At 42.6% G+C, this 22,039-nt stretch overlaps 1 protein-coding gene across 1 annotated transcript in view; it reads left to right on the forward strand.

Annotated features, from left to right (window-relative positions):
* Positions 1–22,039, forward strand: part of LOC140196884 (sideroflexin-5-like) — a 279,713-nt gene that overhangs the window by 36,123 nt on the left and 221,551 nt on the right. Inside the window, exon 3 of the mRNA XM_072256792.1 lies at positions 4,849–4,926. Within this exon, the coding sequence (XP_072112893.1) occupies positions 4,849–4,926 (78 nt within the window). The remainder of the gene's footprint in view (positions 1–4,848; positions 4,927–22,039) is intronic.

Here is a 22,039-nt window from a genome sequence, read left to right on the forward strand (position 1 = left end):
TAAGATAGCGTTTTCTTGTAGGTTCAGTAACATGGTGTTCAAGAAAGCCGTCACGGATGCATTCTATGAAGTCCTCCTCAAGACTGCCTCGACCAAGTTGATTCACCCAATCTATGTGCAAGTTAAAGTTCCCTGTTATAACTGCTGTTCCATTCTTACATGACTCAGATATTTCTCTCTTTATTGCCTGTGCCACTGTAATGTTATTATTCTGTGGCCCATAGACAACTCCCACCAGTAATCTTTTCCCTTTACTATTCCTGATCTCCACCCAGATGGATTTAACATTCTGCTCCTTAGATCTTATATTGTCTCTTACTATCGCCCTGATCTCATCTTTAATTAAGAGTGCTACCCCACCTCTTCCTGCCTATCCTCCCGTATCACCTTATATCTCTGGATAATTCCCAATCCTCTCCACTCTGCAATCACGTCTCTGTAACGGCCAGTAAGTCATACCCCTTTATACTGATTTGAGCCACAAGTTCACAAGTGTGAAGCGATACACTTTGAGAGGACCATCCAGGGTATGTCTTACATGGTGAGTGGTTGGTCACTGAGGAGTGCAGTGGAACAAAGAGATCGGGGAATACAGATCCATAATTCCATCAAAGTGGTGTCACAGTAGATAGGATGGAAAAATCACTTTTGGCAAATGGGCCTTCATAATCAATGCATTGAGTACAGGAGTTGGGATGTTATGTTGAAATTCTATAAAATGTTGGTGAGGCCTAATTTGGAGTATTGTGTGCAGTTTTGGTCACCTATCTACAGGAAAGATGTAAACAAGGTTGAAAGAGTGCAGAGAAAATTTACAAGGATGTTGCTGGGTTGGAGGACCTGAGTTATAGGGAAAGATTGTATAAGGTTAGGACGGTATTCTTTGGAGTGTAGAAGATTGAGAGGAGATTGATAGAGGTGTACAAAATCATGAGGGATATCGCTCGCTCACTTTAGGCCGCATCTGGAAATTCCAGTTGGCGGAAAATTTCCCTCCACGCCGCTCTGAGATACTGGGAAATCATGTACTCGGCAGGTTACAGCAGTGAGTTTGGGTGAGTTTAAAGAGATCACCACCTCTTGCAGTGGATGACCACTAAATGCCTTGTCGTGCTCTTAGCGATCCTCCAACGCCTGCTGGCCTGCCTTCTTGACAGTTGGACCATTAATCGGTCTCCTCCACTCCATCTGCCAGGGCCAGACTTCACACGCTGGGATAGGCAAATCCCCTACCTCACCAAGGGTTGAAGATGAGGGATATAGATAGGGTAAATGCAAACAGGTTTTTTCCACTGAATTTGGGTGGGACTATAACCAGAGATTGTAGGTTAAGGGTAAAAGGTGAAAAGTTTAAAGGGAACATGAGAGGAAACTTCTTCACTAGGAGGGTCTTGTGGGTGTGGGATGAGCTTCCAGCACAAGTGGTGCATGTGAGCTCAATTTCAATGATTAAGAGAAATTTGGATAGGTACATGGATGGCAAGGGTATGGAGGGCTGTGGTCCCGGTGCAGGTCGATGGGAGTGGGCAGTTTAAAAAGTTCAGCGTGGACTAAGTTTGCCAAAGGGACTGTTTCTCTGCTGTACTTTTTCATGGCTCTATGATAACGCAATAAATATAAGTACATATGAAAGCTTCTATACATGATTGATTGTATATCCATAAAGTGATGCTAGGCATACAAATGTCTACATAATGTGTCACTGATAGGAAATGATAAAGTAGTGGTGGTTGGGGGTGTGGAGGGGTGGGTTAGTGGGTGGAGGTGTTGGTCAGCCTTACTGCTTGGGGAAAGTAACTGTTTTTGATGAGTCTGGAAAGATGTAATTAAGATGGAAAGAGTACAGAGAAAATTTACAAGAATATTGGTGGGACTAGAGAACCTGAGTTATAAGGAAAGGTTGAATAGGTTAGGATGCTATTTCCTGGAGCTTAGGAGACTGAGGGGAGATATGACAGAGGTATACAAATTATGTGGGGTTTAGAAAGGGTAAGTACAAGCAGGCTTTTTCCACTGCTGTTGGGTGAGACTACAAGTAGAGGACATGGGTTAAGGGGAGACTGAGGGGAAATTTCTTCACTCAGAGGGTGGTGAGAGAGTGGAACAAGCTGCCAATGGAAGTAGTGGATATGAGATCGATTGCAACATTTACGATAAGCTTAGATTGTACATGGATGGGAGAGGTATGGAGGGCTATGGCCCAGGTTGATGCTGCTATGGAAAATCACAGTTCAGCATGGACTAGATGGGCTGAAGGGCCTGTTTTCATGCTGTATGCTCTGTGACTCTAAATGGGACTGGATTATCCCACAGAAGCAGCAATGGTAATATAAAGTGCTCTACCGGAGTAGTATACTCATTTAGAAGCTGAGTAATCAACGTCCTGGTTACGTGACCACTGACACCGGGCAGACAGTCTCTGAAGAGTATTGATAATGGCTGGGGTCACCCGTCTTGTAAGGACACTGCCCAGAAGAAGGCAGTGGGAAACTGCTTCTGTAGAAAAATTTGCCAAGAACAATCATGGTCATGGTAAGACCCCATGATCGCCTGCATAACCCCATGACACAGCACATGATGATGGTATTCCATAAATTAGTTTGTTTTTCAAATTTGTTTCTTTGTAATTTGAACATAGCTGACAAAGCCAGTATTTATCGACATTTCTAGTTGCATGCATAGAAACAGGGGTAGGAGTAAGATAAGATTAGCTTAATTTGTTACAAATATATCAAAATATACAGTGAATGCATCATGTGTGCCAAATCAAATCAGCAAGGATTGTGCATGGTAGAGGGTTCTTTCAGTGGGGGTGCAGAGGGGATTTACCAGGATGCTGCTGGATCAGAGAGCATGTCTTATGGGGATAGGCTGAATGAGCTAGGGCTTTTCTCTTTGGAGCAAAGAGGGATGAGAGGTGACTTGATAGAGATGTACCAGATGATACGAGGCATTGGTACTGTGGACAGCCAGTGACTTTTTCCCAGGGCAGCAATGGCTAAAGCAATGGTGCAGAATTTAAAAATGATCGGAGGAAAGTATAGCGGGGGGATGTCAGAGGTAAATTTCTCACGCAGAGAGTGCTGAGTGTGTTGAATTCCCTGCCAGGGATGGTGGTAGAGGCAGATACATTAGGGACATTTTAGGTACTTTTAGACAGGCATATGGATGACAGAAAAATGGAGGGCTATATGGGAGCTTAGTTTGATCTTAGAGTAGGTTAAAAGGTTAGACCTGGAAAATGGTGTCTCATTTGCCAGACTGCTGTTTATAGACTTTAGTTCAACATTCAACGCCATCATACCCCAGAAACTGACGGGGAAACTGTCCTCGCTGGGTCTCAACACCTCCCTCTGCAATTGGATGCTGAACTTCTTAACAGTAAGGCCACAGTCAGTCTGTGTGGGCAGCAACATCTCTGGTCCCAATACGCTGAGCACTGGCACTCCCCAAGGCTGTGTGCTCAGCCCACTGCTGTTCACGCTGCTGACCCATGACTGTGTTGCAGGATTCGGCTCAGACTGTGTCGTCGTTTGCGGATGACACAACAGTGGTTGGCTTTATCAAGAATGATGATGAGACAGTGTATAGGGGGCAAGTGGAGGCACTGATGGTTTGGTGTGAGAAGAACAACCTAAGCTTGATTGTGGAGAAGACCAAGGAAATCATTGTGGACTTCAGGAAGATACAGACAAACCGTTCCCCTCTGCAAATACATGGCTTTTCTGTAGAGAGAGTTCAGTGCACCAAGTTCCTGGGAGTTCGCATCATGGATGACCTCACCTGGTCTCTGATATTATTAAGGTTCCCACCCATCTATCCAGCATCCTCTTTGACTTTCTACCATCAGGCAGGAAACTATGATGTATAAAAAAAGATTGGTCAAGATGAAAAACAGTTTCTTCCCTCAGGCTATTAGGTTCTGAACTCCCCGCCGCATCGCATTCGAAGTGTCGCTGCTTAATCTGTTCTGTACCTTACAATATTTAAAATTAATGCACTTTAGTTTGTTATTTATGTGTGATTCCTCTGTAGATTTTATCCTTACCTTCATAAGTTATCATGTGCGTTATATGTGTGTTATGTGTAGTACTGTCTTTATACCGTCTCATTTCTCTATACATTATATAGTTATATACGACATATACATGTATATTGTGGGCACATGGCCAAGTGGTTAAGGCATTGGACTAGCTGTCTGAAGGTTGTGAGTTCGAGCCCCAGCCGAGGCAGCGTGTTGAGCAAGGCACTCAACCACACAGCGCTCTGCGACGACACTGGTGCCAAGCTGTATCGGCTCTTGCCCTTCCCTTGGACAACATCAGTGGAATGGAGAGTGGAGACTTGCAGCATGGGCAACTGCCGGTCTTCCATACAATCTTGCCCAGGCCTGCGCCTTGGAGAGTGAAGGCTTTCCAGGTGCAGATCCATGGTCTCAGCAAGACTAACAGATGCCTTAAGAAAAAAACATGTATGATAATAAACATAAACATAAAAACATAAATGATAATAAACTTGACGACTTAGCACAACAATGTGGGCCAAAGGACCTGTACTGTGCTGTATCTTTCTATGTTCTATGTTTTAAGTAGGCCTGTTGGCGCTTGGAGCTCTTACTGGGTTGTAATGGCTTCATACCACAAGCGGGAGATTCCTTATATTATCCTTGAGCTTCCCCACAGAGTGACAGAAAACAGGCTTGATACCAAGCATGGCAAGAAAAAACATTCCTCAGACTGGCACTGCTATGTTATAACTAGCAACAGAGCTTATGGCAGTTGGCCTCTGTAAGTTTTATTTATAATATTGAGTATCTATTTTAAGCTCTCTTTTGTCATTGTTTTGCAGAGTCGTCTTAAAGCAGAACTGCAGCTTCTGGAAGACTTTAGACTTGGCACCCTACCCCCAGGAGTCTCCAACCAACAGGTAACCATCTGATAGTTGGAAGGTGGATCCTGGTCAGGTTGCACACACAAGAATATTGCCTGGACTTGAGGACTTGAGTTATAGAGGAAGACTGAAGAGTTTAGAACTTATTCCCTGGAATGTAGGAGAATGAGGGGAGATTTTGATGGAGGTTTACAAAATTATGACTGCTATGGATAGGATAAATGCATAGCAGGCTTTTTCCACTGAGTGAGACTAAAACTAGAGGTCACAGATTAAGGGTGAAAGGTAAAATATTCAAGGGGAACATAAGGGAGAACTTCTTCATTCAGAGGGTGGTGAGAGTGTGGAAAGAGCTGCCTGTGGAAGTGGAGGATGTGGGTTTGATTGCAACGTTCAAGAGAAGCTTGGATGGAATGAATATTATTATGATTATGAGGACACGCAGTCCCCTTTTATTGTCATTTAGTAATGCATGCATTAAGAAATGATAAGAATGTTTTTCCAGAATGATATCATGAAAACACATGACAAACCAACTTAAAAACTAACAAAGACCACATAATTATAACATATAGTTACAACAGTGCAAAGCAATACTGTAATTTGATAAGAAGAGACCATGGCACAGTAAAAGTCTCAAAGTCTCTTGAAAGTCCCATCATCTCACGCAGACGGTAAGCCTCCAGCGCCGCCAACTTGCCGGAAGCATCCGACCACAGTCCGACTCCGGGTCCGTCGGAAAAACTCCGAGCCTCCGACCTCCTCTTCGACACCAAGCAGGGAGCACCATCTCTGCTGAGCGTTTCGACCCCGGCCTCAGCAACAGGTGATATGCAAAGCCGAGGATTTGGGGCCTTCATCTCCGGAGATTCTCGATCGCACAGTAGCAGCGGCAGCGAAGCAGTCATTTCAGAAGTTACTCCAGATGTTCCTCTGCACTTCTCACGATTGTCCCCATCAAATCCAGATTGTGCACGGCACCCCTAGTTACACATATCAATATACATTGGGAATGGCCGCGCGCGCTGCGTCGCACCGCCATCTTCTCCTCCCTCCGTCTGTATGGGGTATGGAGGATTACGACCTGGGTGCAGGCCGATGGGACGAGGAAGAATAACAGTTCAGCATGGACTAGATGGGCTGAATGGCCTGTTTTGTGCCATTTGTACTCTAGGCTTTATTGTCATTTCATTGTCATTCAACCGCACATATGTATACTGTCAAATGAAACAATGTTCCTCCCTGTCATGGTGCACAAGACAGTACATATGACTCACACACACAACACACAAAGCAATGTTACTACAAATAAATATATGTATTCCAGAAGATTGACCATTAGCATAAGATGCATTGACGACATAAGTTAAAAAGGAAACAGTATTACATTACAGGTGCTTCATATGTGATGGGACGGTTTTGGTGGCAGAGAGTTCAATATTCTGATGGCCTGCATGAAGAAGCTGTTTCCCATCCTAACAGTTCTTGTCCTAATGCTATGGTACCTTCTGCCTGATGGTAGGGGGTTAAAGAGATTGATGGATGGATAGTTCAAATGGTTCAATTTAATATCAGAGAATGTATACAGAAATTCATAGTCTTTGCAGGTATCCACAAAACTCGAAACTCCATAGCAAGGCACACAAAATGCTGGAGGAACACAGAAGGCCAGCCAGCATCTATGGAAAAGAGTAGACAGTTGACGGTTTGGACTGAGACCCTTCAGCAGGATCCTTCATCTGCAGATTTTCTCATGTTTGTGAAGAACCCCATAGAATTAGCGATAGCAACATCAGAATCCCGAAGCCCCCACTCCCCTCTCCCATCTCCCTGCATACGTTGCACTCTGAGTGAATATGTCAGATGGGTGGAAGAGAGACCTCAATGATCCTCTCAACCAAAGGTCCTTTTTCTCCTGGCTGCAGACAAATCAGCCAAGATCATGGCCAGTTAAGCTTGAAGGACCAAGTAGCCTTCTCCTGCTGCAAGTTCTTGAATTCTTATCTGAATTGTGGTAATTCATTTTAAAATGCATTCATTTAACTAATGTCCTTGATCTATCATTGAAGTGTTGTTGTTCTTGTCCTCACCTTGTGGCACATTAGTCGTCAACCGTGCCATTTCCTTACCACTTGTCTTGTTCTTTACGAGGCTGAGTTGCTAGCTCGAAGTCAACCCAGCATGGATGGAAAGCGTCTGGATTTGAACTGGGGACCACTTACCTCGAAGTCCAGTGCGGATGCCAGTACACCACCAGATGGCTTTTCATTGTACTAGATCATGGTTAATCTGCCCTGGGAAAGGGCTCTGGCTGTCCACTCAATCTGTTCCTCTCATCATCTTATACACCTCCATCAATTCACTTCTAGACTTTCTAAACATACCTCTTACATTTACATAAAGGTCATCACTTGAACACTGTATACATTTTAACCCACTTTTTACAAAGCTGTTTACATGTAAATACTTGCTGGTATTTATGTATTTATGCACATTTTATTCCATATCCGTACTTTAACCTCTGACTTTATTTTTTTATATAATTCTTTATTCTTTACAATTGTTGAATGTTGATTTTGTTGCATGTCGCACCCTGACCAACACACTGCAGTAAATTCCTGATACATGTAAACGTATATGGTAAATAAAGCTGATCCTTATTGCCCTGACCTTCCACAACCTCTCAAAGACCCAGAACACAATCCTACACACCAAGAAAGCTCACCAATGCCTCTACTTTCTGAGGAGGCTGAAGAGAGCAGAACTTTGCACATCTATACTCACATCATTGTATAGATGTGCAGTTGTTAGCATCCTCTTATTCTGTATCACTGCTTGGTATGGAAACTGCATATGCAGCAGACAGGAAGGCTCTACAATGGGTAGTCAAAACTGCTCAACACATCACTGGCACCAGCCTACCCATCATCAAGCACATATATACAGAAAGATGCCAGCAAAAGGCCATTATCATCATGAAGGGTCCCCCCCAACCCTGCTCGTGGACTGCTTGTCCCACTCCCATCAAGGAGGATGCTGTGTAGCATCCACGCCAGGACCACCAGACTCAATAACAGTTACTTTCCCCAAGCAGTAAAGCTGATTAACACCTCCACCCAGTAACCCACCTCTCCACACACCCAACCACCACTACTTTATAATTTCCTGCCAGTCACTTTATGTACTTTATGGGCATACAATTAATCTATATATTTAAGTTATCTTACATATTAATATTTATTGTGTTTTTTATTATTATTGTGATCCTTATCTTATTTTGTTTCTTTTTTGTGCTGCATCGGATCTGGAAAACAATGATTTTATTCCCTTTACACTTGTGTATTGGAAATGACATTAAACAATCTTGAATCTTGAATCTGTTCTCTAACTGGTCATTCCATCTTCCTCTGTTGTCTATCACCAAGGAATTTTCAGATCGAGTTGCCAAATTGTCCTGTACCACAAGTACAAAACAATTCTTGGACCAGTCTCCCGAGTGTGACCTTGTCAAACATTGTAGCATTCTCCTCCCTCACCTCACATTGCTTATGTGATGCTCCTATGAAGTGCCTGCGGAATATTTTGCCAGGTTTACCTTTCCAATCCATGTACTTGTCTGCATTTCTTATAAATGTTGTTAATGTACCTGTTTCAACCCTTTACTCTGGAAGTTCATTCCATATACTGGCCAACCTCTGGTTATAAAAGTTCAAGTTCTAGTTTATTATCAACCGACTGTAAGCATGTACAACGACACAACATTCTTCCAGAACCATAAATGATTTTGTTCCCTTTACACTTACTAAAACGTGCACCCATAAAACATACATCACACACAGAACATAAAATAAAATATTACCATTAATAAGTAATTCAGAATGCATGTGAAGTGTGGTACAGATAAACAGTAAACATCTCTCTGTCCTAGTGACGAGACCTCAGTGGTGGCAGGGTATTCAGTAGTCTCAGAGCCTCAGGGAAGAAGCTGTTACCCAGTCTGGCAGCCCTAGTCCTGATGCTGCTGTCCCTCCTTCCTGACGGTAGTGGGTCAAAGAGATTGTGGGATGGGCGGTGGGCGCTTCGGGCCCTTAGTCTTCAACGTTAACAGCAAATGTCACAAACGGGGGGAGGAAGACCCTGGTGATCCTCTCGGGTGCTTTTTACTATCCTCTTTAGGGTCTACAGTCTGAGAGATTTAAAAGTTGCCCCTCAAGTTCCAATTAAATCTCTCCCTTCTCATCTGAAAACTATGCCCACTAGTTCTTGCTTTAAAGTCTTCTTAACATACCTGCTTCAACCACTTTCTCTGGCAGTTCATTCCATATACAGTACTGACTATCCTCTGGATGGAAAAAGTTGACTTTCAGGTTCTTATAAAATCTCCCTCTTTGCCCTCTCGTTCTTGATCCCCCAACCCTGGGGAGAAAGGTAACGGTGAGCCAATACATTTGGGAAGTATTAATGAGATTCGGAAATATAGCATGAACGATAAAGCCCCAAGGAACTAAGTAACAGAAGGATCTTGGTATACAACTCCAAAGGTTAATATGAGTGGATCCCACTGGTTGTGTGGATGTGGTGGCCCACATAGAAACATAGAAATATAGAAAATAGGTGCAGGAGTAGGCTATTCAGCCCTTCGAGCCTGCACCGCCATTTATTATGGTCATGGCTGATCATGCAACTCAGAACCCTGCACCAGCCTTCCCTCCATACCCCCTGATCCCTGTAGCCACAAGGGCCATATCTAACTCCCTCTTAAATATAGCCAATGAACTGGCCTCAACTGTTTCCTGTGGCAGAGAATTCCACAGATTCACCACTCTCTGTGTGAAGAAGTTTTTCCTAATCTCGGTCCTAAAAGGCTTCCCCTTTATCCTCAAACTGTGACCCCTCGTTCTGGACTTCCCCAACATCGGGAACAATCTTCCTGCATCTAGCCTGTCCAATCCCTTTAGGATTTTATACGTTTCAATCAGATCCCCCCCTCAATCTTCTAAATTCCAACGAGTACAAGCCCAGTTCATCCAGTCTTTCTTCATATGAAAGTCCTGCCATCCCAGGAATCAATCTGGCGAACCTTCTTTGTACTCCCTCTATGGCAAGGATGTCTTTCCTCAGATTAGGGGACCAAAACTGCACACAATACTCCAGGTGTGGTCTCACCAAGGCCTTGTACAACTGCAGTAGTACCTCCCTGCTCCTGTACTCGAATCCTCTCGCTATAAATGCCAGCATACCATTCGCCTTTTTCACTGCCTGCTGTACCTGCATGCCCACTTTCAATGACTGGTGTATAATGACACCCAGGTCTCATTGCACCTCCCCTTTTCCTAATCGGCCACCATTCAGATAATAATCTGTTTTCCTATTTTTGCCACCAAAGTGGATAACTTCACATTTATCCACATTAAATTGCATCTGCCATGAATTTGCCCACTCACCCAACCTATCCAAGTCACCCTGCATCCTCTTAGCATCCCCCTCACAGCTAACACTGCCGCCCAGCTTCGTGTCATCAGCAAACTTGGAGATGCTGCATTTAATTCCCTCATCCAAGTCATTAATATATATTGTAAACAACTGGGGTCCCAGCACTGAGCCTTGCGGTACCCCACTAGTCACTGCCTGCCATTCTGAAAAGGTCCCGTTTATTCCCACTCTTTGCTTCCTGTCTGCTAACCAATTCTCTATCCACATCAATACCTTACCCCCAATACCGTGTGCTTTAAGTTTGCACACTAATCTCCTGTGTGGGACCTTGTCAAAAGCCTTTTGAAAATCCAAATATACCACATCCACTGGTTCTCCCCTATCCACTCTACTAGTTACATCCTCAAAAAATTCTATGATTATGACATGGTTATGACATTCTTTCTTCTGCACTCCCTTTATTCCAGCGTGGGTAGAAAATGACGTTAAGAAGGCATATGGGATATTGGCCTTCTTCAGTCAAGGGATTGGATACAAGAGCCGCAGGGTTATGCTGCAACTTTATAAGATATGAGTCCAACCTCAGTCGGAGGACTGTAGGTATTTCTAGTTACCACACTACAGTCAAGACACATTGGAAGACAATGGACTTCCAGTCAAACATGGCGCCGAGTTGAGATGTCTGTCAAGGCCGTGCTTCAGGCTTTGTTTATTGGGTTTGTAGGGATGGTTTTGGGAAAAGAGCAGGGGTTATTTATTTATTATTTATTATTACTATTTGCAGTTTGTCTTCTTTTGCACATTGGTTGTTTGTCAGTCTCAGTTTGTGTGTAGTTTTTCATCGATTCTGTTATATTTCTTTGTTCCACTGTGAATGCCTGAAAGAAAATGCCAGAGGGATCTTGGAGTCCAAATTCATAACTCCCAGAAAGTGGTTGCACAGGGTGATAGCGTGGTTAAGAAGGCATATGGCATGCTTACCTTTATTGGTCACAACACTGAGTTCAAACATCAGCATGTTACATTGCAGCTTTATAAAACTCTAGTTGGGCCATCTCTGGAGTACTGCATACAGTTCTAGTCACCCTGTTATAGGAAGGATGGTGAGGCTTTAGGGAGGGTACAGAAGAGGTTTACCAGGATGCTGTCTGTTTAGAGGGCATGTGCTATAACAAGAGGTTGGACGAACTTGGGTTGTTTTCTCTGGAGCAGTGGAAGCTGAGGGCAGATCTGATAGAGGTTTATAAAATTATGAGAGACATTGATAGAGTGGACAGAGAGTATCTTGTCTAATAGAAGAGGGAATGCATTTACGTGAGGGGGTTACTTTCAAAGGAGATATCAGGGGCAAGTTTTTTTTACACAGAGTGTGGTGGGTGCCTGGAATGCGCTGCCTGGGTGGTGGTAGAGGCAGATACATTAAGGATGTTTAAGAGATGTTTCGATATGCATAGGAGTAGGGAGAAAATGGAAGGATATGGACATTGTGTATGCAGAAGAAATCAGTTTAGTTAGCCATTTGATTACTAATTTATTGGTTAGGCATAACATTGTAGGCAGAAGGGCCTGTTCTGTGCTATACTGGTCTATGTTTTAAAAGTAACCTCCAGGTTGTATATGGTTACATATATGTTCTTTGAACTTCGAACCATTGAGTTGGGAATTAGGTTAGGCTTTTGAGACAGGGATGTGAGGGAGTACCATATACATTTCTGGTCACCATACTTTGGTCAAGACACAATGAATATCTGGTCAAAATGACACTGTGATGGCAATATTTGTCGAAGTCGTAGCTCAGACTTAGTTGTCCCTGGGATTCGTAGTGATAGCTTTGGGAACAGAGTGTGCAGCTAGGGTTCAGGTTATGGTAAAAGGACTGGAACGTAGGGGAACTTGAGGCCCAGGTTGAGTGTTTCAGTTCGAAAGCCAGCGATCCCCGTGGATGAATGTTAGATCGGCAAGCACTATGGATGAAGACCAATGAGGTTGATGTCTAACGAGTCCTCTCAGGTTGCTGGGGCCGTTGACCTCTAGGCTGGTGAGTCCGAAGTTCAGGGCCTTGTCAGGCCTAGTAATCTTCAATACCAAAGATTAAAACCTTAAGGTCAAAGAAAGACCAAAGTTGGCGAATCTGGAATTCAAGGCTCGATGGCCAAAGCCCTGGGTCTCTGAGTCTGCTGGAGAAGTCTGATGAGTCCACTGGAGGCTGGAGGCTCAGAGGCTACCTCCTAGGGTTAGAGGCTTGTCTGTGTGTTAGAATAGATAGACCTAGATAGGACGTACGTGAAAAGGATGTTTCAAAAATTTCAAAGTAAATTTATTATCAAAGTACATATATGTCACCTTTGACTACAATGGTGTTGGGGTGAGTGAAGTTATCCCTTCTGGTTGAAGAGCCTGATGGTTGAGAGGTAATAACAGTTCCTGTGGGACTTGAGGTTCCTGTACCTCCTTTCCAATGACAGCAGAAGGAAGAGAGCATGGCCTGGATGGTGAGGAAAAAAAGTGCTCAGTGTTGCAGAGGGGTTTATCTGTGATGGACTGGGCTGTATCTGCTACATTTTGTAGGCTTTTCTGTTCAAGGACATTGGTATTTCCAGTAGTGGAAGGGTCTAGGATAACCTTTTTTATGCCATGGACCTATACCATTAAGCAAGGCATCCATGGACCCCAGGTTGGGAACCTCTGGTCTAGGACCAGACAGCACAGTCTCAGAATACAAAGACATCACTTTAGAACAGAGATGGGGAAGAATTTCTTCAAAGTCATGCCCTTTTCCTCCTTGAAACAGAATATTCTTTATTGATCGTCTCAAATTTCCTGCTCATTTTAGATGCTCCCATTAAATCTTCTTGCAAATTTAATCTTGTGGGACGATAGCTTAGGATGCATAACTATCCTTGTACTTTGTTTGACATGGAAAATTGTCAAAGTAAACCAGTTTTTAGAGTTGTTGCTAACAGGCCAGAATTAAAGTTGTATTAGCAGCTTTGCTGCTGAAGTGAAAACTAACTGAAACTAAAAATTAACATCTAAACAGCCTCAAATATAGCAGCAAACTGAAAAATGCCCTTCGAGCTTCACAATTTGACTCTTGTCTTCCGTTTGCACTGTTCCCAGAGGGCTTATCTAATCAGTGTACTGTTGCTGAGTATTGGTGTTGCTGGAAGTACATGCTTGTCTTTCACTGCTGCTGTGACCAGTCTCCACCAGCCCCTTAATATAACAAAGAGTCTGCCACTTTCCATTGATCAGATATTCATGGTGTCTTGACCATAGTGTGGTGACCAGTAATGTATACAGTACTCCCCACATCCCTGCCTCTAAACTAGGGGTTCCCACCTTGGGTCCGTGGACCCCTCAGTTAATGATAGGGGTGCATGGCATAAAAAAATTGGGAACCCCTGCTGTTAATCCTAACCTGGCCCCTAACTTAAAAGTTCAAAGTAAATTTGTTATCAAGGTGTATGTATGTCATCACGTACTATCCTGATATTCAATTTCTTGCAGGCATTCACAATTCAGCAAAGAAATATAATAGAATCAATCAAAAACTACCCACAAAAACCAACAAACAACCAATGAGCAAAAGAATACAAACTGAGCAAATCCAAAAGCAATAATGATAATTAATAATTAAGTAAGTAAATAATACTGGGAACATAAATTGTAGAGTACTTGAAAGTGAGTCCAGAGGTTGTGGAATCAGTACATTGTTGGGATGTGTGAAGCTATCTCCCCTAGTTCAAGAGAATGATGTTTGAGGGGTAATAACTGTTCTTGAACCTGGTGATGTGGCTGTACCTCCTTCCTGAGGGAGTGAGAAGAAAGAATGGCCTGGATGTTGGAAGTCCATGATGATGGATGAAGTTTTCCTGTGACAGCGCTCAGTGGTAGGGTTGGTTTTACCCGTGATGGACTGGGTTGTATCCGCGACTTATTGTAGTTTTCTTCTGCATAACGGAAAGTACTGTTTCTTCAGTGAACCCACATTCTGTGAGTAAGTAAGGACAAATTGGCTGTTATTTCCAACATTAAAAAATTGACTACACTTCAGTGCTTTTTGGATCTGACAAGCTTATGAAGGTCACTGAATAATGCAGGACTTTCTTTTTCATAATTTTGTAATCTGAATAACAGACCATAAGAAAATAGAGTTGAAATATGCCATTTGGTGTATCAAGTCCGTTCTGCCATTCAATCATGGCTGACTTATTTTCCCTCTCAACCCTATTCTTTGATGCCCTGACTAATCAAGAACCTATCAACCTCTACTTTAAGTATTCTCAGTGGCTTGGCCATCCATGACAATGAATTCCACAGATTCACCATCATCTGCGGAAAGAAATTCTTCCTCCTTTCTGTTCCTTTCCAGTTATCAAATGTCAGCTAGGGAAAGTAGCCTTATACTGCTCACTAGAGCCTACAAGATTTCTGATCCATGCACAAGAGTTCTAATTTCAGCCAAAGTAAAAATACCCCCCTCCCAAGCCATGATGAACTGTGACACAAACAAATTGATCATCCCAACAAAGGGATTGGAGAAACCTTCGTATCAAAATCAGAATCAGCTTTAATGTGGCTGACATAGGTTGTGAAATTTGTTGTTTCATTGCAGCAGTACAATGCAATACATAATTATAAATAAACTATAAATTTCAATAAGAAATACATATAAAATAAATTAGATAGATACTTCATTGATCCCAAAGGGAAACTACAGTGTCACAGTAGCATTAAAAGTGCACAGGTATAAATATTAGAAGAGAAGAAGAAAGAATAAAAAAATAAGTTACCACGAACAGTCTAACAGGAGGGGTCATCATTTCCCCAGCTATAGGTTGACTCATTATAGAGCCTGATGGCCAAGGGTAAGAATGACCTCATATAACACTCATTGGAGCAGCGCAGTTGTCTTAGTCTATTACTCAAAGTGCTCCTCTGTTCAGCCAAGGTGGCATGCAGAGGTTGAGAAACATTGTCCAGAATTGCCCGCATTTGCCATAGGGTCCTTTGTTCTACCACAGCCTCCAGTGAGTCCAGTTTGACTCCTATAACAGAGTCTGGCTTTTTAATCAATTTATTGAGCCTGTTGGCATCACCTGTGTTGATGCCATTGCCCTAGCACACCACCGCATAAAAGATTGTACTGGTGACAACAGACTGGTAGAACATGTGAAGGAGAGGCTTGCATACTCCACAGGACCTCAGTCTCCTCAGGAAATAGAGGCAATCCTGGCCGTTCTTGTACACAGCCTCTGTGCTGGTGCTCCACTCAAGTCTATCATCCAGGTGCACCCCCAAGTACTTGTAGGTCCTCATCATCAATAGTAAAGGGGCAATGCAGGCTTAGTCTTTTTAAAGTCCATCACCATCTCCTTTGTCTTACTGTTGTTAGGCTGCAGATGATTCAGTTTGCACCATTTGACAAAGTCCTCCACCAGGTCTCTATATTCATCCTCCCATCCTCCCTTTATACACCCAACTATTGCTGAGTCATCAGAGAATTTGTGCAGATGACGTCACTCAGTGTTGTATCTAAAGTCCGAGGTATACAGGGTAAACAAGAAGGGAGACAATACAGTCCCCTGTAGGGCCCCAGTGCAGCTTATAGCCATGTCAATAAGTAAGTAGTACAAAAAAAAGTAAACAACAATAATACATGGGTTCATTGTCCATTCAGAAATCTGATGGTGAAGGCAAAGAAGCTGTTTCTAAAATGTTGAGTGTGTGTCTTTAGGCTCCTGTATCTCCTCCTTGATGGTAGCAATGAGAAGAGAGAAGGTCCAGGAGCTGAATTAGGACATTCAGCCTATTGAGCCTTCTCCACCATTTGATCAAAGCTGATCCATTTTCCTCTCAACCCTATTCTTCTGTCTTCTCCCTTTCACATCCTGACTTATCAAGAATCCATTAACCATTGCCTTAAATACACCCAATGACCTGGCCTCCACAATTCCACAGATTCGCTACACTCTGGCTAAAGAAATATCTCCTCATCTGTGTTCTAAATGGACATCCCTCTATTCTGAGGTTGTGCACTCCCCCATTACAGGAAACATCCTCCATATCCACTCTACAAGGCCTTTCAACATTTGATAGGTTTCTTGAGATTCCCCTCCCTCTTCTAAGTTTTAGCGAGTATAGGCCCAAAGCCATCAAAATCTCCTCATGTGATAAGCCTTTCAATCCTGAAACCATTTTTGAGAACTGCCTTTGAACCTTCTCTGATCTCAGCACATCCTTTCTTAGATAAGGGGCCCAAAGCTGTTCACAGTACTCCAACTGCCTTATAATGCCTCAGCATTACATCCTTGTTTTTAACATCCTAGTCCTCTTGAAATGAATGCTAACATTGCATTTGCCTTTCTCACCATAGTCTCAATCTGCAAGTTAACCTTTGGGGAATCATGCATGATGACTCCCAAGTCCCTTTGCACCTCAGGTTTTTGAATTTTGTCCCCATTTAGAAAATAGTATACACTTTTTTCCTTCTACCAAAGTGCCTGACTTCCAGACTCTATTCCATCTGCCACTTCTTTGCCCATTCTACAAATCTGTCAAAGTCCTGCAGATTCTCTGCTTCCTCAACACTATCTGCTTCTCCACCTATCTTTGGATCATCTGCAAACTGCCACAAAGACATCAATTTTGTCATCCAAATAGTTGACATATGAAATGAAAAGAAGCATTCCCATTACAGACCCCCGTGGAACACCACTAGTCACCAGTAGCCAACTAGAAAAGGCTCACTTAATTCTCACTGTTTGCCTCCTGCCAATCAACCAATGTTTTATCCTTGTTACTATCTTTCCTGAAATACAATGGCTCTTAACTTGTCCACAGGTTCATATGTGGTACCTTATCACTAGCCTTCTGAAAGTCAAGTAAACAACATCCACTGATTCTCCTGTGTCTATCCTGCCTGTTATTTCCTCAAAGAATTCAAACATACTCATCAGGTAAGATTTTCCCTTTACGGAAACCGTGCTGACTTTGGCATGAGCTTTATCATGTGCTTCCAAGTACCCTGAAACCTCATTCTTATTAATGGACTCCAACATCTTCCCAACCACTTAGGTCAAGCTAAATGACCTATAATTTCCTTTCTTCTGCTTCCCTCCTTTCTTGAAAAGTGGAGTGACATTTGAAATTTTCGAGTCCTCTGGAACCATGCTAGAATCTAGTGGTTCTTGAAAGATCATTACAAATGCCTCCACAATTTCTTCAGCGACCACTTTCAGAACCCTGGGGTGTAGTTCATCTAGTCCAAGTGACTTTATCTACCTTTAGACCTTTCAGCTTCCTAAGCACCTTCTCCCTAGTAAAGGCAACAGTACTCACTTCTGTACCCTGAGATTCTTGAACTTTGGGCATACTGCTAGTGTCTTCCACAGAAAAGACTGATGCAAAATGCTTATTCAGTTTGTCTATTTCCTTGTCCCCCATTATAATCTCTCCAGCATCATTTTCCAGTGGTCTGATATCCTGGACATATTTTCCAGATAACCTGGATGATGGGGGCCCTTAATGACGGATGCCACCTCCTCAGCATTAATGACATCAGTAGGTCAGGTATCATAGCACAACAGTAGCTATCTTGATTTCTGTCGTTATCTGAGGTAGAATTTGAATATGCATGCTCACACGTTATTTTTAAGTATGTAAAATACACCACACCTTTTAGCCTCCTGCCCAGTCTTTACCTGTATGTTTTGCAGACTTCCTTCCATTAGTGGCACTTGTGGTTTAAGGAAACAGCAGGTTTAGTTTACAGTTTAATGCACCTTTCACACCAGAGAACACATCATGTCTAAAATGATGTTGTGGAGGGATGGAGGTGATGTTGCATTTTCGGCACATGTAGAAGGGATTACAGGGCTATTTTCTCCCAGTCCACAATTCCTTCTGCATTATGGTCACGGAATGCTCTCAAAGTTCAAAGTAAATTTGCTAACAATGTACATATATGTCGCTATATACTGTCCTGGAAGATGAGTGTCCTTAATGAGGGATGACACCTTTTTGGGGATGTCCTCGATGCTGGGGAGGCTAGTGCCCATGATGGTGCTGGCTGATACTACAGCTCTCTGCAGTTTTTCCTGCAAAACAACAAATTTCATAGGCTAATGATACATTAACTGCTGCCATCATTTTCTGCTTTTGTTTTCGGTTTCCAGCATCTGCATATTTTTGACTTTTCAATTACAAGATTCTTCAGTGACTTGTCAGACTTGTGAAATTACTGCTAGATGTCACACTCTCCCCATCAGTGAGCTCATCTTACATGGAGTGCTCTAGCAGGAAATCAGCATCCATCGTCAAGGGCCCCCACCATCCAGGCCATAGTCTGTCCTCGATGCTGCCATCAGGAAGAAGGTACAAGAACCTCAGGACTCACACCACCATGTTCAGGAACAGTTATTACCCCTCAACCATCAGGCTGTGGAACCAAGGCAGATAGCTTCACTGAATTTCATTTGCCCCATCACTGAACTGTTCCCACAACCTATGAATTCAACTTTCAAGGATTCTTCATCTCATGTTCTTGATATGTATTGCTTATTTATTTATTATTATTATTATAAAAAATTTTAAAGCTTTTTTTTCTCAGCTTAAGCTGATAAAACCTGAGGTACAGGGATAGCCAAGCAAGTTTACTTGTCAATTGCTAGGAACTTTCTGACTATTCTAGTGGTGTTTAGTATTGTGGCTTTCTGAAGATTTACATAAATATTGCTGTGTCATCCTAATTGTTTAATGCTATTGTGTAGTGACTTTGGGATAATACCAGTTGTAGATATTACTATCGGGACAATGTATACCCTGTTCATGTTCCATAGTCTTTCAGTTTCCCCCTTTAACTCAGCATATTTCTGGTGTTTTTCACTTTTGATTTCTATATGTTATGTGTGTTTGGAATGGCTATACCTATTAAGTAAGTTGTTCTCACTTATTTATCCTGTAATATTATATCTGGATGGTTATTATGGATTGTCCTATCTGTAATAATGGATCAATCATAATACACTTTGTAAGACTGTTAATCTAAAACTGGATCAGGCTTGTATTTATAGTAAGGTGTTGGGGTCTTTTATGAGTATGTATCTTAAAGCAAGATTTTGGCGAATGATGTTTGCCATTTGATTATGCCTGTGTAAGTAATCAGTTTGAGTTAATCTGCTGCAGGATCCTGTGATATGTTGGATTGTTTCTGGTTTTTCTCGGCATATTCCAGGGCCTGTCTGCCTATCGGCAGTGCACCACTAGTGGTTCACTTACTCTCACGTTCAGCTCTAGACCCAGATATGTCCTGGCGATCTCCAGGCAGTGGCCGTATCACTCTATTCTGTAGATGTCTCTCCATTTCTAAAGTGAAAAGCTATAGCTTTTTATACCTCCAGCCAGGTTTTGATTTCAGCAGCCCCTAACATGAAGAACAGAAGCTGACCAGAGCACCACCCAATCTGGGTATAGATGTACTTGCATTTGTTTCTGTTTTGGTGCATGGATACTCTTTTATTTTCCACCTGCCCTGCATATCTGCAGAGCTTTTCCCAATCTGTCACCTGGGGACACGCCCAATGTGGGACAGAAAACACCTCACAGGTTACTTTTATTATTTTCTTTTTATTGCAGTTTGTTGCCTTTTGCACATTGATCATTTGTCCGTCTCTGTCATGTGCAGTCCTTCATTGAGTCTATTGTGTTTCTTTCTATTTACTATGACTGCCTGCAAGAAAGCGAATCTCAGGATATTATCTGGTGACTTATATCTACTTTGATAATAAATTTACTTAGGACTTTGAAAGTAAGTATCAGCCATTTAAGCCAAGATGAGAAGAGGTTGTGAATTTTTGTAATTCTCTGCCTTGGGGAGTTTTGCAGCTCAATTATGAAGCATATTTTAGAGAATGATTTCTTTGATTTGGGTTGCTAGAGTTGTTTGGAAGACCAAATGAATCGGAGCAGCATTAAATGCCGTCTTTCAGTTTCTGCTCAATTACATTTTAAATTGCGTTTCCCACAGCCTTTTGAATGATTTATTGACACCCACTTTCTCTTGCCTCTCTGAACAATCTGACCACTTTTGAAACCAGCTAGCTAATTCCACATTGCTACTTCCTCATTCTACTCTCTGTGAAAAGTGTTCGCTGCCCTTTTGGCCTAGAACTCGTTATCATGGTTTACCATTGAAACTGAACTTCTGCTAATTCTGAGCTGATTGGACATGACTGGAAATCCAGGCTTCTTGTAACTTCCACTAAGTGCTGGTCTGCGCTGGACTGTGTCCTCACTTAATGCAAAGCCTTCAAGAGTGTAGCTTCCACCTGATAATAATGCCTCATTCATGTCACCGCATTAACTTTACTTTTAGAGAGGCCCTCCATTGGTCAGAGTTGACCGTGGATGTGGCATCCGAGCTGTATGGAAGCCAGGGCAATATGACATGAAGAGCAACCATGCAGCAGGCTCCCCCACTCCATGCAGCTGGTGAATCCAAAGGAACGGCAGAGACCCACGGAGTTTGACACCAGCAGCTGAGTTCAACGTAAGACTGGCTGAGGAACTCTATCTCCAGATTTTTCCATGGGGCTTACTCCTGGAGTCTTCCTCATGAGTAGGTATAGCTGCAAGGCAGCAGAGGTCTGAGATCAGAGTTTTCCTTCTCCTTGATGAGGAGCTGATTGGACAGCCTTGGACAGGCTAAAAGATGAGTCTGAAGTGACTGGTTTTATGGTGCCAGTAACCCACCCCTATCAGTAGAAACGGCTCCACTGGGCTTAGTAGCAAAGCCACACATGAAGGCCAGGAGCTGGACTTGGCTGTCAGAAGTTATTTGAGATGCAGGCCATTGGGAGCATTTAATAGCCAGTGAGAGCTTATCCTCACTACCCTTCCCCCACCCTAGCTATGACAACTTTACGGATCCGACCTAATAATTGACCTGGCTGAAATGAACCAACTAAGCCAGTCTTTACCATCAGTCCTACCTAAGATCATGAGGGGCGTAGACTACATAGCTGGCAACAGGGTAGGGGAGTCCGAACCTAGGGGGCATACATTTTGGTGAAACATTTAAAAGGGACCTGAGAGTCAACTTTTTCAGAGGCTGGTGAGTGCATGCAATGAGCTGCCAGAGGAAGTGGTTGAGGTAGGTACAATTGTGTCATTTAAGAAGTGTTTTTGACAGTTACATGGAGAGCTTGATGGGATGTTCGGATTAGAATATGTAATTGTTACTTTCCTTGTAGTTTAACTTTCTCATGCATATTTGTGTTTTTATATAATTTCCTATTTATATGTAATTATTCAGTACATGCAAAAACCTAGTGGTATTGTTTTTGGAACAACATGGTTGCCATGGCTGGTATTGCGTTACTTCAGTGATTGATTGGAATATCTAGTACCTATGGATATTCAATGGATTAGCAAACTGATAAAGACGAGCAAACCACGTTGGCTTTTTCTCTTTATCCTTTGTTCTTTCCCTGACCATCCAGGTGCATGTCCGTCTCCCTCTCCCTTTCCTTTTCCCTCATGCCTCATCTTCCTGCCTTCATCTTCTTTGTTGTTGTAACACTTAATAAACAATCGCAAGCAAACAGTTTTATGCCTCATCCTTAACTTCTGAAGAACCTGATATCATAATCATCAGAATCCAACAGACAAATGCAAGAAATTGGAACTAACTGGGTTGGCACTGTGATCAGCA

Source organism: Mobula birostris, chromosome 4 (assembly GCF_030028105.1).
Source record: "Mobula birostris isolate sMobBir1 chromosome 4, sMobBir1.hap1, whole genome shotgun sequence".
Lineage (NCBI taxonomy): Eukaryota > Metazoa > Chordata > Chondrichthyes > Myliobatiformes > Myliobatidae > Mobula > Mobula birostris.